The sequence below is a fragment of the Colletotrichum lupini genome, chromosome 6 (genome assembly GCF_023278565.1).
Source record: "Colletotrichum lupini chromosome 6, complete sequence".
NCBI lineage: Eukaryota > Fungi > Ascomycota > Sordariomycetes > Glomerellales > Glomerellaceae > Colletotrichum > Colletotrichum lupini.
Genome location: NC_064679.1, coordinates 1033413 through 1046996, shown reverse-complemented (window position 1 = coordinate 1046996; position 13584 = coordinate 1033413). Strand labels below are relative to the sequence as shown.

Sequence of the window (13584 nt, the reverse complement as noted above, 5' to 3'; positions counted from 1 at the left end):
GTAAACTCGACACATCTTTAGCCGTTGATGCTCATCCAGCATCCAGTTGCTGTGACATAGATGTACTATGCCAAAGAAGCTGGGCTATCTGGTTTCCGGGGGTGTGATCGATTTCCGATGTACTTCGCAATCAATAACTTCATGTGACAAGCTGTTTCTCGTTGTGGATGGCCATTCCCCACCTTGCGGGGACGGAGTGATATGGCACACTTAAAGTTCTGGGGTAAGCTCGCCACTTGGTCCACTGTCTTGCCGGAAGCCTTAGCCGCTACTAGCAGGACGAACAAATCGCGGAACACCATTTCGGCAAGAAGTCGTGCCTCCTTTTGCCAGTACGCAGGGTTATCTTTGTTCTCAATGAGGGGCGTCGTCTGGTACTTCGTAGTGTACGAGAAGCCCAAGTCCAGATTTACGAGATGTCGGCAGCCACTGAGGAGTTTGGCAACCTGTCGCGTGGTAGCTCTGTAATCTCGCTGGTTCCACACCGGAAGATTAACTCCGTAACGTTGAGCGGAGGATGCTTGGAATGACCGTGTCAATCTGATGTCTCGTATGTCGACAGCTCCTGAACCGAGGGTTCTCAGCCATTTCTCGAGGTAATCCATGTTCTCAAGCTCGAATGTGGCTGAGTACATTAGAGCTCTGGCATCAGCGTAAACCGTCTTGCAGGTGCGTAAGAGAGGACCAGAGACAGGATGGTTTCGATTGTGTCGAAAACGCATGTTGCGACGATCACAGTTGATGATGATTCGTCTTTGTACGAGAGTGAGATCATAGACCATGTTGCGTAACTCGGCTGGCAGTGATCTAGGACGTTCTTGTCAGCATAAGCCCACTTTACACATTCGACGTGGAGACTTACAAGAAACCTAGCTTCTGGCCAACTTTCGCTTTCTTGAGGATGTTAGCTTTTCATTCGGTGGCCAGGGACAAATCAATTAACAAGTGGAAGTCAATTAGCAAGTCCCGTTGAGTGATGTTTAGAAGCGTGGGATCGATGACAAAATAGGAAAACTACCTTTGCCTTGCTGCGTAACTCGTAACGATGATTTTCATCGCTAGGTAACGGTGAAGCTGATCTTTTGCGCGAAGAATTACCGGTAATACCTGGCGGAGCCATGGTGATGCGTCGGAATTTGGAAGACTAACAAGTGATAATACCATGAGGCTTGGATGCTTCATGGTTGACAAATGGAGGCTATTGGGCAGGTAAAGTAGTCTGAGAGCAGAACGTTCCAACTTGAAAAGGCTGCTGTCTGTGGTTTGGAAACAACCAGAAATGGGTTCCCAAATCTTCTGTTGCGCATCCTTGGAAGGGAAGATGTCTCAACGCCGAGTACTGCATCATCTCCAGTCAAAGGCGACTTCTATGTAGTGCATTATTGCCTTTCTCCCAAGCCAATTCCTTCAAACTCGACGGTGCCAGAAACGGCAGGATTGAAACCGGCCGTCTGCCAAGGTCGACGAAAGAATACTTCTACAATTTTCGATTTACTGCCACGGACTATAGTAGAGAGTGCCTCAACAGGGACTTGACATTGAACCACTTTCTTAAATGCTTCTCTGGCCCTTGTAAACTGACGCCATCCTTTCAAGCAGACAAATCATACTAGTAACCATCAGACTTTAAGTAATCCACCATGCTTGTGCACTTGAATGAGCGTCTATCATTTTCTATGAAGCATTGGAAGAATGCGATGCCTCCTTTGCTCATTCCATGCCGAGCCTCTTCCGGGTGAGTCGCAACTATGCTTGAACCCGCGCTTGGCTTCCCTTAACCCTTCCACTGGAACCAAAAGTTGAGTGACCTGGATTCATTTCTCTAAACAAAATCCCATGGAAAGTCTTTGATTGAATACTCATGCCCTTCTGCGATTCAAGTAACTACCACGTGTAAGGTAGCTGTTGCAAGTAACGTGCATCGGCTTCCATCGTATGGCCCCCTGCATTTATCAGACTTGTATTTGCAAACAAAAGCGTATTGATTCAAGGTTTGATTTGAGTTTGATTCAAAACGGTCTAGTGTTCCTAAGTGCTAGAAAAAACCCGAATACCATCAGGATATCAACGCAACCTTCGTGAGCACTTCCTTCCACACCTGACGCTATGTTGTTGTTGTTGTTTTTTGAAAAAAAGAAAAAACAGAAAGAGGAAAAAAAAAACCCATTCGCCGTTCACAGGCCTCCTCATAAATAGTCTCATCGTCTACACACGCACGATCTCATCTCACTTAGACAACGGCGGCAACTGTGTTGTCCTTGAACCGATCAGCCTCTCGTTTGAGCATGAGGATACAGCTGGCGACGACGAAAGCTTCGGCGTCCTTGGTCATCGTTTTCTTATCATCCGCCCACATTCCAAGGTTCATAATCAAACGCCCGCCGTTGCCGCCCATCCAGCGACTCGTGCCTTGGGTACGGAGCTCCTTGTTGCGCACAAGCTGCGCGACCGGGACGCCGTGCTTGCCCACCTTGCCACTATTACCAGCCAAGGCCGTGGCGGCGTCGTCAGTACGCTCCAAGACCAAGAGGGAGGACGCCTCGGAGGCTTCCTTGCGCTCGTCGCGCCCGCCGTAGCGCCACTCAAATGTGCCGAAAGACGTCTTGAATTCCTGCGTGCGCGACATCATGTTGCGGCTTTTGACCTCGACTACCTCGCAGACGAGGTGATCCGAGTTGATCGCCTCTTCCACCGTGGCGGTAGTTCCCGGTGCTAGGATCTTCATTCTGGGACGTCGGCCGGGGCCCCAACGGTAGATTGTCGATATCAGAGGTGTCTGGGTAGAGTCGGAACCGCGGACGAGAGCGCAGGAGTTGGAGCTCTTCTTTAGCCGGATGGATGTGTACTCTAGCTCGCCTGAGCCAACGCGACACACCGGGATATCCTCCAGCTTGTTGCCCGTGAGGGCCTGGGTTGTGTCATAGCCAATGGCTTGGATGTCGAGCTGGCTGATTATGCCGCTGTCGCTTGGTGACACGAAGCTTCCCGAATCGATTGCTTCCTTGTAACCAGGTGGCGCGTCGTTGTAGTCCGAGCTTCCAGACGAGACTGAACTCATGATGGGTATGGTTTGGGAATGGTCGGTATGCTGCTATTGTAGTGCTCTGATGGAATGGAATAACTTGTACAATCTTTCGTGGGAGAGAAAGTTGGCTGTGTCTGTAGCTTCGTTAGCGTTGAGGAAGTTATGAGTGGTGATGGCCTCGTTCAACTATTTTTTCGCGAGATCGTGATGAAGCTGAGAGATTTGGCGTCTCGGCGTCACTTGGGAACTGATATATAGCATATTTGGGTGACAGTGACGTCGTGACTGACAGAAGGAGGCTATTCTCAGTTTGGAAAATACGCTGGAGGCAGTGAGCGCTATCAGGCACTAAGCCTGAAGAAGAGAATTCATGTCACTCTACTTTTGTTCGAGTGGCAGCCGCTGATTGGTCACCGCTAGAACCCCGAATTTGTTGCAAAAATGAGGTATGCGGCGCAGGAATTGAGACATCGTTAGGTACCTGGCTGTCTCCTGGCCCGCCTGGATAATACAGTAGGGTGCCAAAAGTTCGTGTACACCCTCCCAGTGCGTCACCTATAGCCCACTAACTACGTCTCTTTATTACTATAGATATCTTCCTAACTTAGGTATAAATAATATAATTTAAAATTTTTATTAAAATACTTAAGTATATAAAGTATATAAAACTATTTTTATATAATTTAAAACACGTTATATTAGTACTTTATAATATAATATAAAGGTAGAATATAATATAAAAAAGAATTAATTAAGAGGTACAGTACTATTCGCACTTAAAAGGCCCTATAACCCACTATAATAAAAATCTCTTAAAACCTATTTTTTAAAACATTTATTTAACGCTTTTATAATTGAGTAAAACGTAATGCAACTTAGATGTATACTAATTTAATAGCTAATTAGTTATATAGTAATATTTGATTTTTCTTTCTTGTTATATTGAAGTTTTTATTCGCTGTTGAAAAGTAGTACTTTTGCGGGATACTGTGCGCTGCACACGAACTTTTGACACCCCACTGTACATGCGTGAGCTCTATGTAACCCAGTAGCTAAGAACGAGATCCTCACGCATCTGTCTGTATCTTGAAAATTTGGCGTCTATCTCAAAATGATCCTGTTCAACCGCAACTAGTAGATGCTACAATAGCTTGGTTCTCTGGCATTCCTTTTGCCCATTCACAGGCACTTCACAGGCATGGATGTGCAGATGGTTTTGTCTGCCTTGCAAAACACCGCCAGCCGATCGCCCAGGACTGCAGGGCTTAGCATGTGCTGCGGTGTGGCGTTTTCGGCTAGTGTCTGAACGTGTTGGGGAGCGTGGGGAGATCATTCAGGGCTGGCGCCGGGCCGGCTACGGCAGCCTGTAACCGTACACTGGTGACTATCATCTACATATAGTTAGACGCTGACATGCATAGACTGCCTTACGCTGTAGAGGTCTCACTTGTGATGAACGGCGAAGCTGTCCACAATGGTCCTTATACCTACGCCAAGGTAAGGTAGCTCAACATCAGAAGTACCCAGGAAACTTCAGTGGTCTCAAATGTTTCCCTAAGTTCAATTTTTCCGATGGTCCTGGATTGACTGCACAGCCAAGATGGCCGTGAGAGGCCCCGGCGTAAGCTTCCATCTCTACGGCGTGACAAAGAGCACGTTTGACGTTCTACTTTTGACTGCCGTGGATTGGAGATATACAGACCTGGAAATTTTATCAACTACGTCTAACATTTGATGCGTCAGCGAATGGCTGGCCAAAGTCCATCTGCGTAGTGAGAGCGCGCGGCAGCCAGTCATTCCAGACGACAACCGTCGTGCCCGGCACTTCATACATGGAGTACCGGCTGCTTTTGATTTTCTACAGATTTAGCTCTACAGATCTAGCCCTACAGATTTAGCAATTGTGTTCGTGAACTACTCAACACCGGATGGGAGGTTGACAAGCGAGAGGACGGTGATGCATGAATATGACCATAGTGCCACGGAAATGAAGGCGCCAGACAGACGCGGGTGAGTCGAATAGCGCTGGGCCGCCTCTCTAGGTGTCGTTCCTTCGCGGCGAAAGTACTATTTAACAACTACTTTCCTATTACGGCAATCCGGAGGAGACAGCTCACTCCTGGGTATTCTAAAAATCTAGATCTTACAAGAAGTGAAAGCGAATTATTGCTCGCCATGTCATGCAGATGACGAAAATCGCCGCGCCGAACTCGGATTCACGTTCGTTCACATCCACGTCTAAGCCGCTCTATCCAGACTCTGGGCCTCACACATCTTTTTGTACATGCCTCCCTGCTCAATCAGTTCATTATGGGTACCCGATTCCACAATGCGCCCGCCGTAGAAGACGCAAATCCGGTTGGCATCACGGACCGTCGAGAGGCGGTGCGCCACCGCGATGGTGATGCGATCCCCCGTTGCGGCTGCCTCCATCAAAGCCTTTTGAACCACCTTCTCCGACTCCGTGTCCAAGGCACTGGTGGCTTCATCCAGTAGAATGACGCTGGGATTCCTGACCAGCGCTCTAGCGATAGCGATGCGTTGTCTCTGTCCTCCTGAAAGCTGGTTGCCTCCTTGACCACACGGCGTGTTGAGACCTTCGGGAAGGGAGCTCACAAAGTCCCATGCGTTGGCAGCCCGACATGCTTCTTCAATTACGGCATCGTCGACTTGCTCTTCAGGACCAATATCGATTCCGGCTGCGATGTTCTCCCGAATGCTGCCGGGGAAGAGGGTGGGTTCTTGTTGGACTAAAGCGAGTTTGTTGCGATAGAGGCGAGGAGAGATGGCCGTGAGGGGAGCGGAGTTGTCGATGGTGATGGCCCCGCTGGTTGGGTCATAGAAGCGTTCGAGTAGTGAGATCATTGTACTTTTGCCGCAACCGGAAGCACCCACAAATGCCACAAATTGGCCGCAATCGATCTGACGGTTGTTAGTTGAGCTGGACCATCTCAAGCAGATGGAAAGACTCACTGTGAGAGAAACACCCTTGAGGACGCGGCTGTCTGGGGCCAAGGGGTATGAAAACTGGACGTTTTCAAAGTCAATGGAGCTACAGCCATTCGATGGGCCCTTCTCCTGGTTGTCATCTGTGTCCTGGATCGTTGGCTCAAGACTCGTGAGCCAGAAGTAGTAGTTTGCAGCAGCGTTTGCTTTGGTGAAGCCTGATGGTGCCATGCGGTCAGTAATCGAAGATCCCCATCGGGGACTGGTACTTACTGCTGGAAAAGCTGAAGATCATGCCTGCGGCTTGTCCTGAAAAGAAGACACCCATGAAGGAAACAATGAATTGAGAGAATGAGACCTCTCCCTGAGAAACGAGTTTAGATCCCCACCTGATTTGTTAGTCCAAAAAGCAGACGGGAGGGCGAGAACAGTAGTGTGCTTACCAAAAGCCAAGCGCCAGGATAAAAAACTCAATGGATTGAGTAAGGGCGAACCAGATCATCATGTTGAAGAGAGGCATGGTCGAGCTGGAGATGGCGTTGTCCAGCTCGCCGGTGTATCTCCTGATGACACTTTTCTCTATCGCTAGCGATGAGACCGTTCGGATTGCATTGTCAGTTTCGGATGCTAGAGAGGCACTCTTCGAAAACTTCTCGTCCACCTTGGAGTCTAGCTTTGTCTCGATGCGGATACGAGCAAAGCCTGCACCAAGCAGCGGAGGCATACCGGCGAAGACACCGACAAGGCCGAGCTTCCAGGAGATTGCGATAGCAAGGATGCTGCTAGCGACCACGTTGAAAAAGGAAAGAAAGACGAGGGCGACATTGAAGCCCATCAGTTCGAGCACAGCTTGGGCCATTGAGTCGATGCGACTGTTGAGCGCGCCGACCGTGTTCTCTGCTCTGTCGAAAAAGCGAAGATCTTGCTTGAGCATACCGCCCAGGAGACCTTTGCGGACTTTCTGGCTGAGGGTCTTAAGGAGTTAGTGACTCGATGCGAAATAGAACAAACCAAAGAAGCTTACCTGAGCAATAATGTTCGTCGCCCATCCCATGATGAAATACACAATGATGGTGCCGATTGACATGACGAAGTACATCAAGGCAACAAATTCACCGCTCTTGACCATATCCGGCGACGAGAAGACATCCATGACCTTGGACAACAGAAGCGTCTGTCCAGGGTAAACAGCAGCTGATGCTGGATTAGCTCATGCCGATGCTTCTTCGCTAAGCTCAACTCACCTCCCAGTATACACACGATGAAAACCGTTCCGTACCACATCCTAAGCTCCGGAGTTGAACGAATCAGTTTACCGATTGTGTGGACCAATCCAGTCTGCTTGTAGAGTTTGAAGTCTTCCATGTTCTTGAACGAAGTGAGACGCTGGGCGACTTCGGTGTCGTACTTGGCGAGCGATTGAACAGGCTCAGCCGCCTCGGTCGAGTCGTCCTCAGAGCTATTATCATGGCTGCTCTTCTCCTTGATGGACAGGTCTTGAGCCTTGACCAGCTTCGCGTAGGTTCCATTGAGTGCTACCAACTCATCATGCTTTCCTTGCTCAACAATCCTTCCTTTGGACATGACCACGATGTTGTCTGCGTTGCGAATTGTGGCAAGCTTGTGGGCAATGACCACTGTCGTCCGGTCTTTCGAGGCGCTGTCTAGGGCTTGTTGTACAATGCCTTCGGCGTGAGGGTCCAGGGCACTCGTCGCTTCGTCGAGCAGAAGAATCTTTGGCTCAGAGATGACACTTCGAGCGATAGCAATGCGTTGCTTTTGGCCGCCAGACAATAACCCACCTCGCTCGCCGATGCGTGTGTCGTAGCCTTCGGTGAGGTTGGTGATGAACTCATCAGCGAACGCAATCTTAGCAGCTTGTCTCACGCGCTCCATCTGGTCTTCTTTCGAAGCCGTCTCCCAAGGAGTTCCAACTAGACCATTGATAATGTTCTCAAAGACCGTGCCGTTGAAGAGAACAGGTTCCTGTGGCTGGTCAGCACTTGACACTCCCGGATATACTGATGTCTATCGTGGGCTTTGCCGTACCTGTTGAACTAGTCTCATAGTGGTGCGTAGCCAGCCGAGACTCAAGTCACGGATATTGGTTCCATCGAGGTGAATAGAACCGGAGGCGGGGTCATACCATCTCTCCAGGAGGCCGATAATGGTGCTTTTACCAGAGCCACTGGTTCCCTGCGTTGTATTTAGTGTGGGATTCTGACATTCGAGGGACCGCAAAACATACCACGAGAGCTGTGACCTTGCCAGCGGGAATGCTGAGAGAGTAATCTTGCAGAACTCGAGTGTCGGGTCGTGTAGGATAGCTGAAGGTAAGCCCTCGAATGTCGATGTGGCCGGATACGGTGTCAGGGACCTTGCCGGTTTCGTCGAAGGGGTTGATCTCGGAGTGCCTGTCGATCAAGGCGAAAAGTTCGGAAGCAGATGTTGCCGCGCGACTGAACGCCATTATGTGAGGAGCGATACCGTTGATGGATGTTGAGGCGATAATGACCGAGAAGAGAACTCTGCAGAAATCACGGTTAGCAGAAGGAAATTGTCGATTCGCGGGAAACTGACGTGAATACTGTGCCAACACCGTCCACCTCCTTGCGGGCTATCATGGCGATTCCTTGCCAAAACGCCAAGGCCATGCCTGCGTAGACAATGAAGTACTGCCAGCCGAACATGACACCGTAGATGGGACTTTTCTTCGCCCCAATGGCACGAGAGTTGCCAAGGTAGGAGCTGTACTTGTGCATGATGCGGGATTCAAGGCTGAAGGCTTTGATAGCGCGAATGCTTCCAAGAGCGCTTTCGGCATAGGTTCCTGCCTCTGCGTTGATCTGGAGGATCTTAGTCTCGAGCCCTGAGTCGAGAGCTGCCATTCCTCCGCTGACCACAATAATCGCCGGCACAATACAGCTGATGATTAGAGTCAGCTTCTACTGGCTGACGAAAGCAATGATGAAGGCGGCGACGAATGTGGAGATGGAGGAGAAGAAGAGGCCGAGCTTCTCAGCGATTCCTGATTGAATCAGTTTGCCGTTCGTAGTGGCTTGCATCGCAATAGAGCCAGCAGTTCCGTGATCGAAGAAGCTGATTTCTTGGCTCAAGGCGGCCTGGAGGTATGTTCGTCGAACGTTGCGGGTAAGCTTGAAGGCGACGTAGGTGAAGAGTGCGGAGTAGACGTAAGTCGTGGCGAATCGGGCGATGCCAATGTAAACGAAATAGAGTCTGAGAAATAGTCAGATAACTTTTAGAATCAGGACGCGTTGCACAGGTTCCGTACGCGTTCTTGCTGACTTTGGCCATGAACTTATCAGGGTCTGCCGTGATGGATGAGAAGTCGCTCATCAGGTTCATCATACCACCAATAATCAGGTTCATCATCGCCAGGGCCACGCCAGAGGCAATGGCAGCAAGAATGCCGACTGCCTCGAGGGCATAGTCGATCGGTTCTCCATACTTGAAGACTCTCTGCCACGGTGTTAGTCCGTCTGCCTGCCAGTCCCATCACATAAAAAGAGTGCCGCACCAGAAATCCCCCGAAACCTGTCGTCGTCTTGCCGTCGGTTTTGTTCGAGATCTTTGCTGATTCGGCGGATGCAGAGCTCGAGGAGACACCTGCCTTCTCCATCGTGCTTGATCTGCGTCTCGCGAAGAAATGCGAGTATCGAGCAAGAGCAGCAGGCCGGTGGGAGAGGGGGGAGGAGACACACGATTTATGTACTTAGAAAGTGTGGGAAGGAGCAGACGAGATCAAAAAGGGATGAAAGGTGCGAGGTTCAGACGGGGCGAGCAAAGTATAAGGATGGTGTTGTTGCCCGCTGCCGCGTAGTAGATGCAGAAAAGGGAAAGACTGAGACGAAGACAGGGCAGGGAAAGCTTCCTCCACGCACGGCTCGAAAAAAAAAGCAGCGCTGGAGGCTCTTTTCAAAACACGAAGCTCGCGTCTCAAAACAAACCTACTCATGGCTTCGCCTGCCGAAATGGGCAGCAGGCAGAGAAAGGAGGTCAATCTCGCCCCGGGCCGGTCTAGGTTCACGCGCAGATCGATTGCGCCGGTGGCCCAGCGCCTTCCGTCCCGCACTGGGGCGCCGGTAGGGCGGGACGCCAAGACCCCTTGTCCGCGCATCTGCCATGCGCCTGCCATGCGCCTGCCAACCGCGGAGTGCGGGAATCCAAGAGTCCTCGACCGCACCCCCTGCCCCAGAAAACCCACAGAACACGACGTTTTCAGCTACCTCGACAACGTGAATTAGGAGAAAGCCCGAATTCACCCAACTTTGAGACCTGCGCGTCATTTCAGGTGTCATTTCGAGATAAATATCGTGGCCTAAAAACCCAGAAACCCCGAGAACCGGGTCCCGCGGGCAGCTCGTACGCCCCGTCCAACCGTCCGCCTATCTCTCTGCCTCTGGCAAGAGATTCACTGGTGCAGAAAGGCGTACCTTATTTCTCCCGTTCTTGCTCTCGCTTTGCGTATTGCATAACTCAATTCGTCGCAAGTTACGAATCGCATCGCTCGACCAATCGCAAGCTGCTGGAAGCGAGCTCCGCTCCGCACCTTTGCTGCGCCTCCCTGACCAACAACAGCTCCGCCTCCTACCATCATCTCTTTTCGCGTTCATCTCAACGGCGCCTTCGTGCTGCACCCGCACTGACATCGACCCAATCCGCTGGAATCGTCTGCACTTGCGCTGGATGACAAGATGGACGCAGACCCCGGGACCGCGAGCACCTTGCACGAAGCCATGGATCAGGCCCATGATGACAACGAAGAAAATGAAGATGATGAGATTCCACTGTCTAAAATATCCGTAAAATCTCCACACGCCTTCCAAGGTCAGGCTCGTGGTGTGCTGACTTTCCTGATCAAGTGTGATCGATGTCGCCGTCGCAAAGTGCGATGCGATCGCCGACATCCGTGTGCCTATTGTCTTCGCATAGACGCACCGTGTACGTATCCCGAGAGGCAAAGGCCCAAAGAACGACGACAAAGAGTCTTCATTTCGGAAGTCTAGTATGTGATGAGCGACCTTTCAAGATGACGTCTGATTAACCAAGGAAACAGTGAAAGAAAGATTGACTTCATAGCAAAGAAGCTCGAGGAACTCGGCCATGCTCTGGGAGATGCAGACAGCCGGTCTCAGCCACAAAACTCATCCACAAAACCCTATCGCTCATCGTCATCTGTGAGCCCTGCATCTGCTCACAACAGCACGGCAGGAAATCTGACTGTACCTTCACCAGCTAGCGGCGACAATGGCAAAATCTTGACACCAAAACTTGAATACGAGGGGGAATCATCACTGTCAGCCCAGGCTGCCTTCGCGGACAGGTTTCTCCGAGATGCCGTCAGCAACAAGCCGTCGGTTGATATCACTGGAGAGATGGCTTCGGTCCTGGACACTATGAGTCGCACCATCGGAAACCAAAAGAGGGAGCAAGAGCCCGAATACCTCTATCCCCATGCCAGAACCCTCGAGCCGGGCAAGGGTCTCCGCGATCTTCCTATGCCCCCTGTGCAATCCGCATTCGCTTGTCTTAGACTGGCCAAAGGTACACGTATCCATTAACACGGTAACTACAGTACACTAATACTCCTGCAGAGCATCGTCGTGTAAAGTTCTTCTGGAACCATGAAGCGAATTCAGTGTCTGCCTTCACAGATTACTTTCTCAAGGTGTATTCTCCTGGATATGCAGCCCATGCAGATCTTATAATTGTCAACGCAGGCCTTTATTGGCTCTTCCTGGAGTGCAAGAATGTCACAACAGATCCAGACGAGAAAGCAGACTACACTGAGCAAGCCACCATGTGTCGAGCCAATCTCGAGACTGTCCTTTCGAGTCTGCCATTCCACCTACCCTCGACCATGGACACTACCTGTGCGATGACATTGGCTGTACGTGCATGCGCTACACAACTCATCACCTGTCACCGCTAATACGCTCTACAGGCAACGTACTGCCTCGATGTCTGCAAACCCTCTGCGGCATGGAATTTCATAGCCACAGCCAGCCACATGAGCCAGACCCTCGGCATGCATAGTATCGTCACTATGATCAATGACGATCCTGAAGTTAAGAGGGAGAAACTCAAGTTGTTCTGGTTGATATATGTCCATGAGAAGGGGCTCTCTCTCCGGCTTGGTCGATCCTCGACCATACGCGACAATGACATCACCGTCCCGCCCATGGCCATTAATCCAAGGTCCGAGCAGGCTATCTTTGGCCAGTTACAGAAGTGGACGGAGCTAGCCCGACTACAGGGCATGGTGTATGATCAGATCTACAGTCCCGCTGCCTTAATTCAACCTCAGTCAGTCAGGGTGGCCAAAGCAAGACGTCTGGCTTCTGAGTTAGGGGCGCATACGACCAAGGTTTCTCCAGAAGATGTAAGTGATTTCGCATCAAATGCTCCAGCTTCCCGACTCTTTAAGGTACGGGTAAATCTTACAACGCTACAGAAACGGTATATTCAAGCAATGAAAGTTGCCGTCGGGGAGTTGTTTTACGAAGCTTTCGTTAGCACTCAAAGATTGACTCACTTATCGCTCTTCTGTCTTATATACCGCGCTATCCCAGCAGAGCAAGGTGAGGGCACCATCTTCGGAAAGGAGTGCATTGCGACCGCCCGCCAAGCCCTCGAAGAACACCAAAAGTGCATGGCGATCATACATAACCTAGACGAAGACTTTCTTGAGACTTACGTGAATTGGTACATTCTGATCATTCCAACACAACTACCTGCCGGACGAGGCTGACACTGTTTGTAACTAGGGCTCTCTTGCAATCTCCATTCGTGCCGTTCACAGTTCTCTTCTGCCATGTAATCGAGACGTGCAACGAAGCAGATCTCCAACGTCTAGGCGGGCTCATTGGCTCTCTTCAGTCGTTATTAGCCGACGACTTCTCCACAGGTGTCAAAAAGGAGATTCGCCTCTTTCAGGTTTTGTACGACGTTGCCTGCAGCTATATCAAGATGAAGACAAACGAGTCGCCTCAGACACTTGACCCTAGTGCCGACGTCTGGGCGACTGCTGCTGCAACATCACTGATGACGCCGTCCTCCGTCCACCAAAATGCAGCACTGACAGGTCAGGGATTGGGCACGCAAGATGGACCTCAAACGGAGTTTCCTTCCACGGAAGAGTCTCAGGTTTGCTTGGACGCCGCATTCGATGGGCAAAACATAGGAAGTAGCTGGATGTCCGGGGGGTCGTTCACGATGCCCGGAGATCTTGGCATGGAGGTCGACCAACAGGGAACGCAGCTGGGAAACTGGCTTTACATGAACAATCAAATGATCAGGGCATTGGAAGACAGCTATTTCTGAGGCTGGATGGAATCCCGACTCCTTCTTTTCGTCTGCATCTTCGTTTGGCCAAGGGTCAAAAGCGGACAGGATGGTCTGGGAGTCTTTCTGCAGCCTCCCGCCGGTGTCGTGCTTTGCCGGCTGGATGCACGGAATGGCTGTTTGCCTCCTCGAGCTTCTGTTCTTCCTCAATGCTTATGGTATTTGACCGCTCCTTCTCCTACTCAACCGTCATCTTGTCTTCTTTGGCACTTGCAGACGTTCTCGCGCCCATTCTCAATGCGCCGCTC

General features: G+C 50.7%; 5 protein-coding genes across 5 annotated transcripts; 1 reads left to right on the top strand and 4 right to left on the bottom strand.

Moving 5' to 3' along the window:
* Positions 1-65: 65 nt before the first annotated feature.
* On the bottom strand, positions 66-1120 carry CLUP02_11790 (uncharacterized protein; the record flags this gene model as incomplete). Its single annotated transcript, XM_049290757.1, has 3 exons — positions 66-807; positions 863-890; positions 1003-1120. 3 exons carry the CDS (start codon positions 1118-1120, stop codon positions 66-68), a joined length of 888 nt encoding a protein of 295 aa, XP_049147902.1.
* A 1110-nt stretch (positions 1121-2230) lies between these two features.
* CLUP02_11789 (uncharacterized protein) lies at positions 2231-3058 on the bottom strand (the record flags this gene model as incomplete). Its single annotated transcript, XM_049290756.1, has 1 exon — positions 2231-3058. One exon carries the CDS (start codon positions 3056-3058, stop codon positions 2231-2233), a length of 828 nt encoding a protein of 275 aa, XP_049147901.1.
* Positions 3059-5263: 2205 nt separating this feature from the next.
* Positions 5264-8859, bottom strand: CLUP02_11788 (ATP-binding cassette sub-family B member 5; the record flags this gene model as incomplete). The annotated part of the gene is made up of 9 exons (XM_049290755.1): positions 5264-5947; positions 5999-6189; positions 6245-6360; positions 6415-6944; positions 6996-7165; positions 7216-7957; positions 8021-8167; positions 8220-8499; positions 8552-8859. 9 exons carry the CDS (start codon positions 8857-8859, stop codon positions 5264-5266), a joined length of 3168 nt encoding a protein of 1055 aa, XP_049147900.1.
* A 57-nt stretch (positions 8860-8916) lies between these two features.
* Positions 8917-10127, bottom strand: CLUP02_11787 (uncharacterized protein; the record flags this gene model as incomplete). The annotated part of the gene is made up of 4 exons (XM_049290754.1): positions 8917-9208; positions 9264-9451; positions 9510-9621; positions 9940-10127. The coding sequence occupies 4 exons, from the start codon at positions 10125-10127 to the stop codon at positions 8917-8919; spliced, it is 780 nt and encodes a 259-aa protein (XP_049147899.1).
* A 559-nt stretch (positions 10128-10686) lies between these two features.
* Positions 10687-13315, top strand: CLUP02_11786 (fungal specific transcription factor; the record flags this gene model as incomplete). Its single annotated transcript, XM_049290753.1, has 6 exons — positions 10687-10997; positions 11049-11536; positions 11587-11882; positions 11937-12374; positions 12447-12697; positions 12760-13315. 6 exons carry the CDS (start codon positions 10687-10689, stop codon positions 13313-13315), a joined length of 2340 nt encoding a protein of 779 aa, XP_049147898.1.
* Positions 13316-13584: the final 269 nt, after the last annotated feature.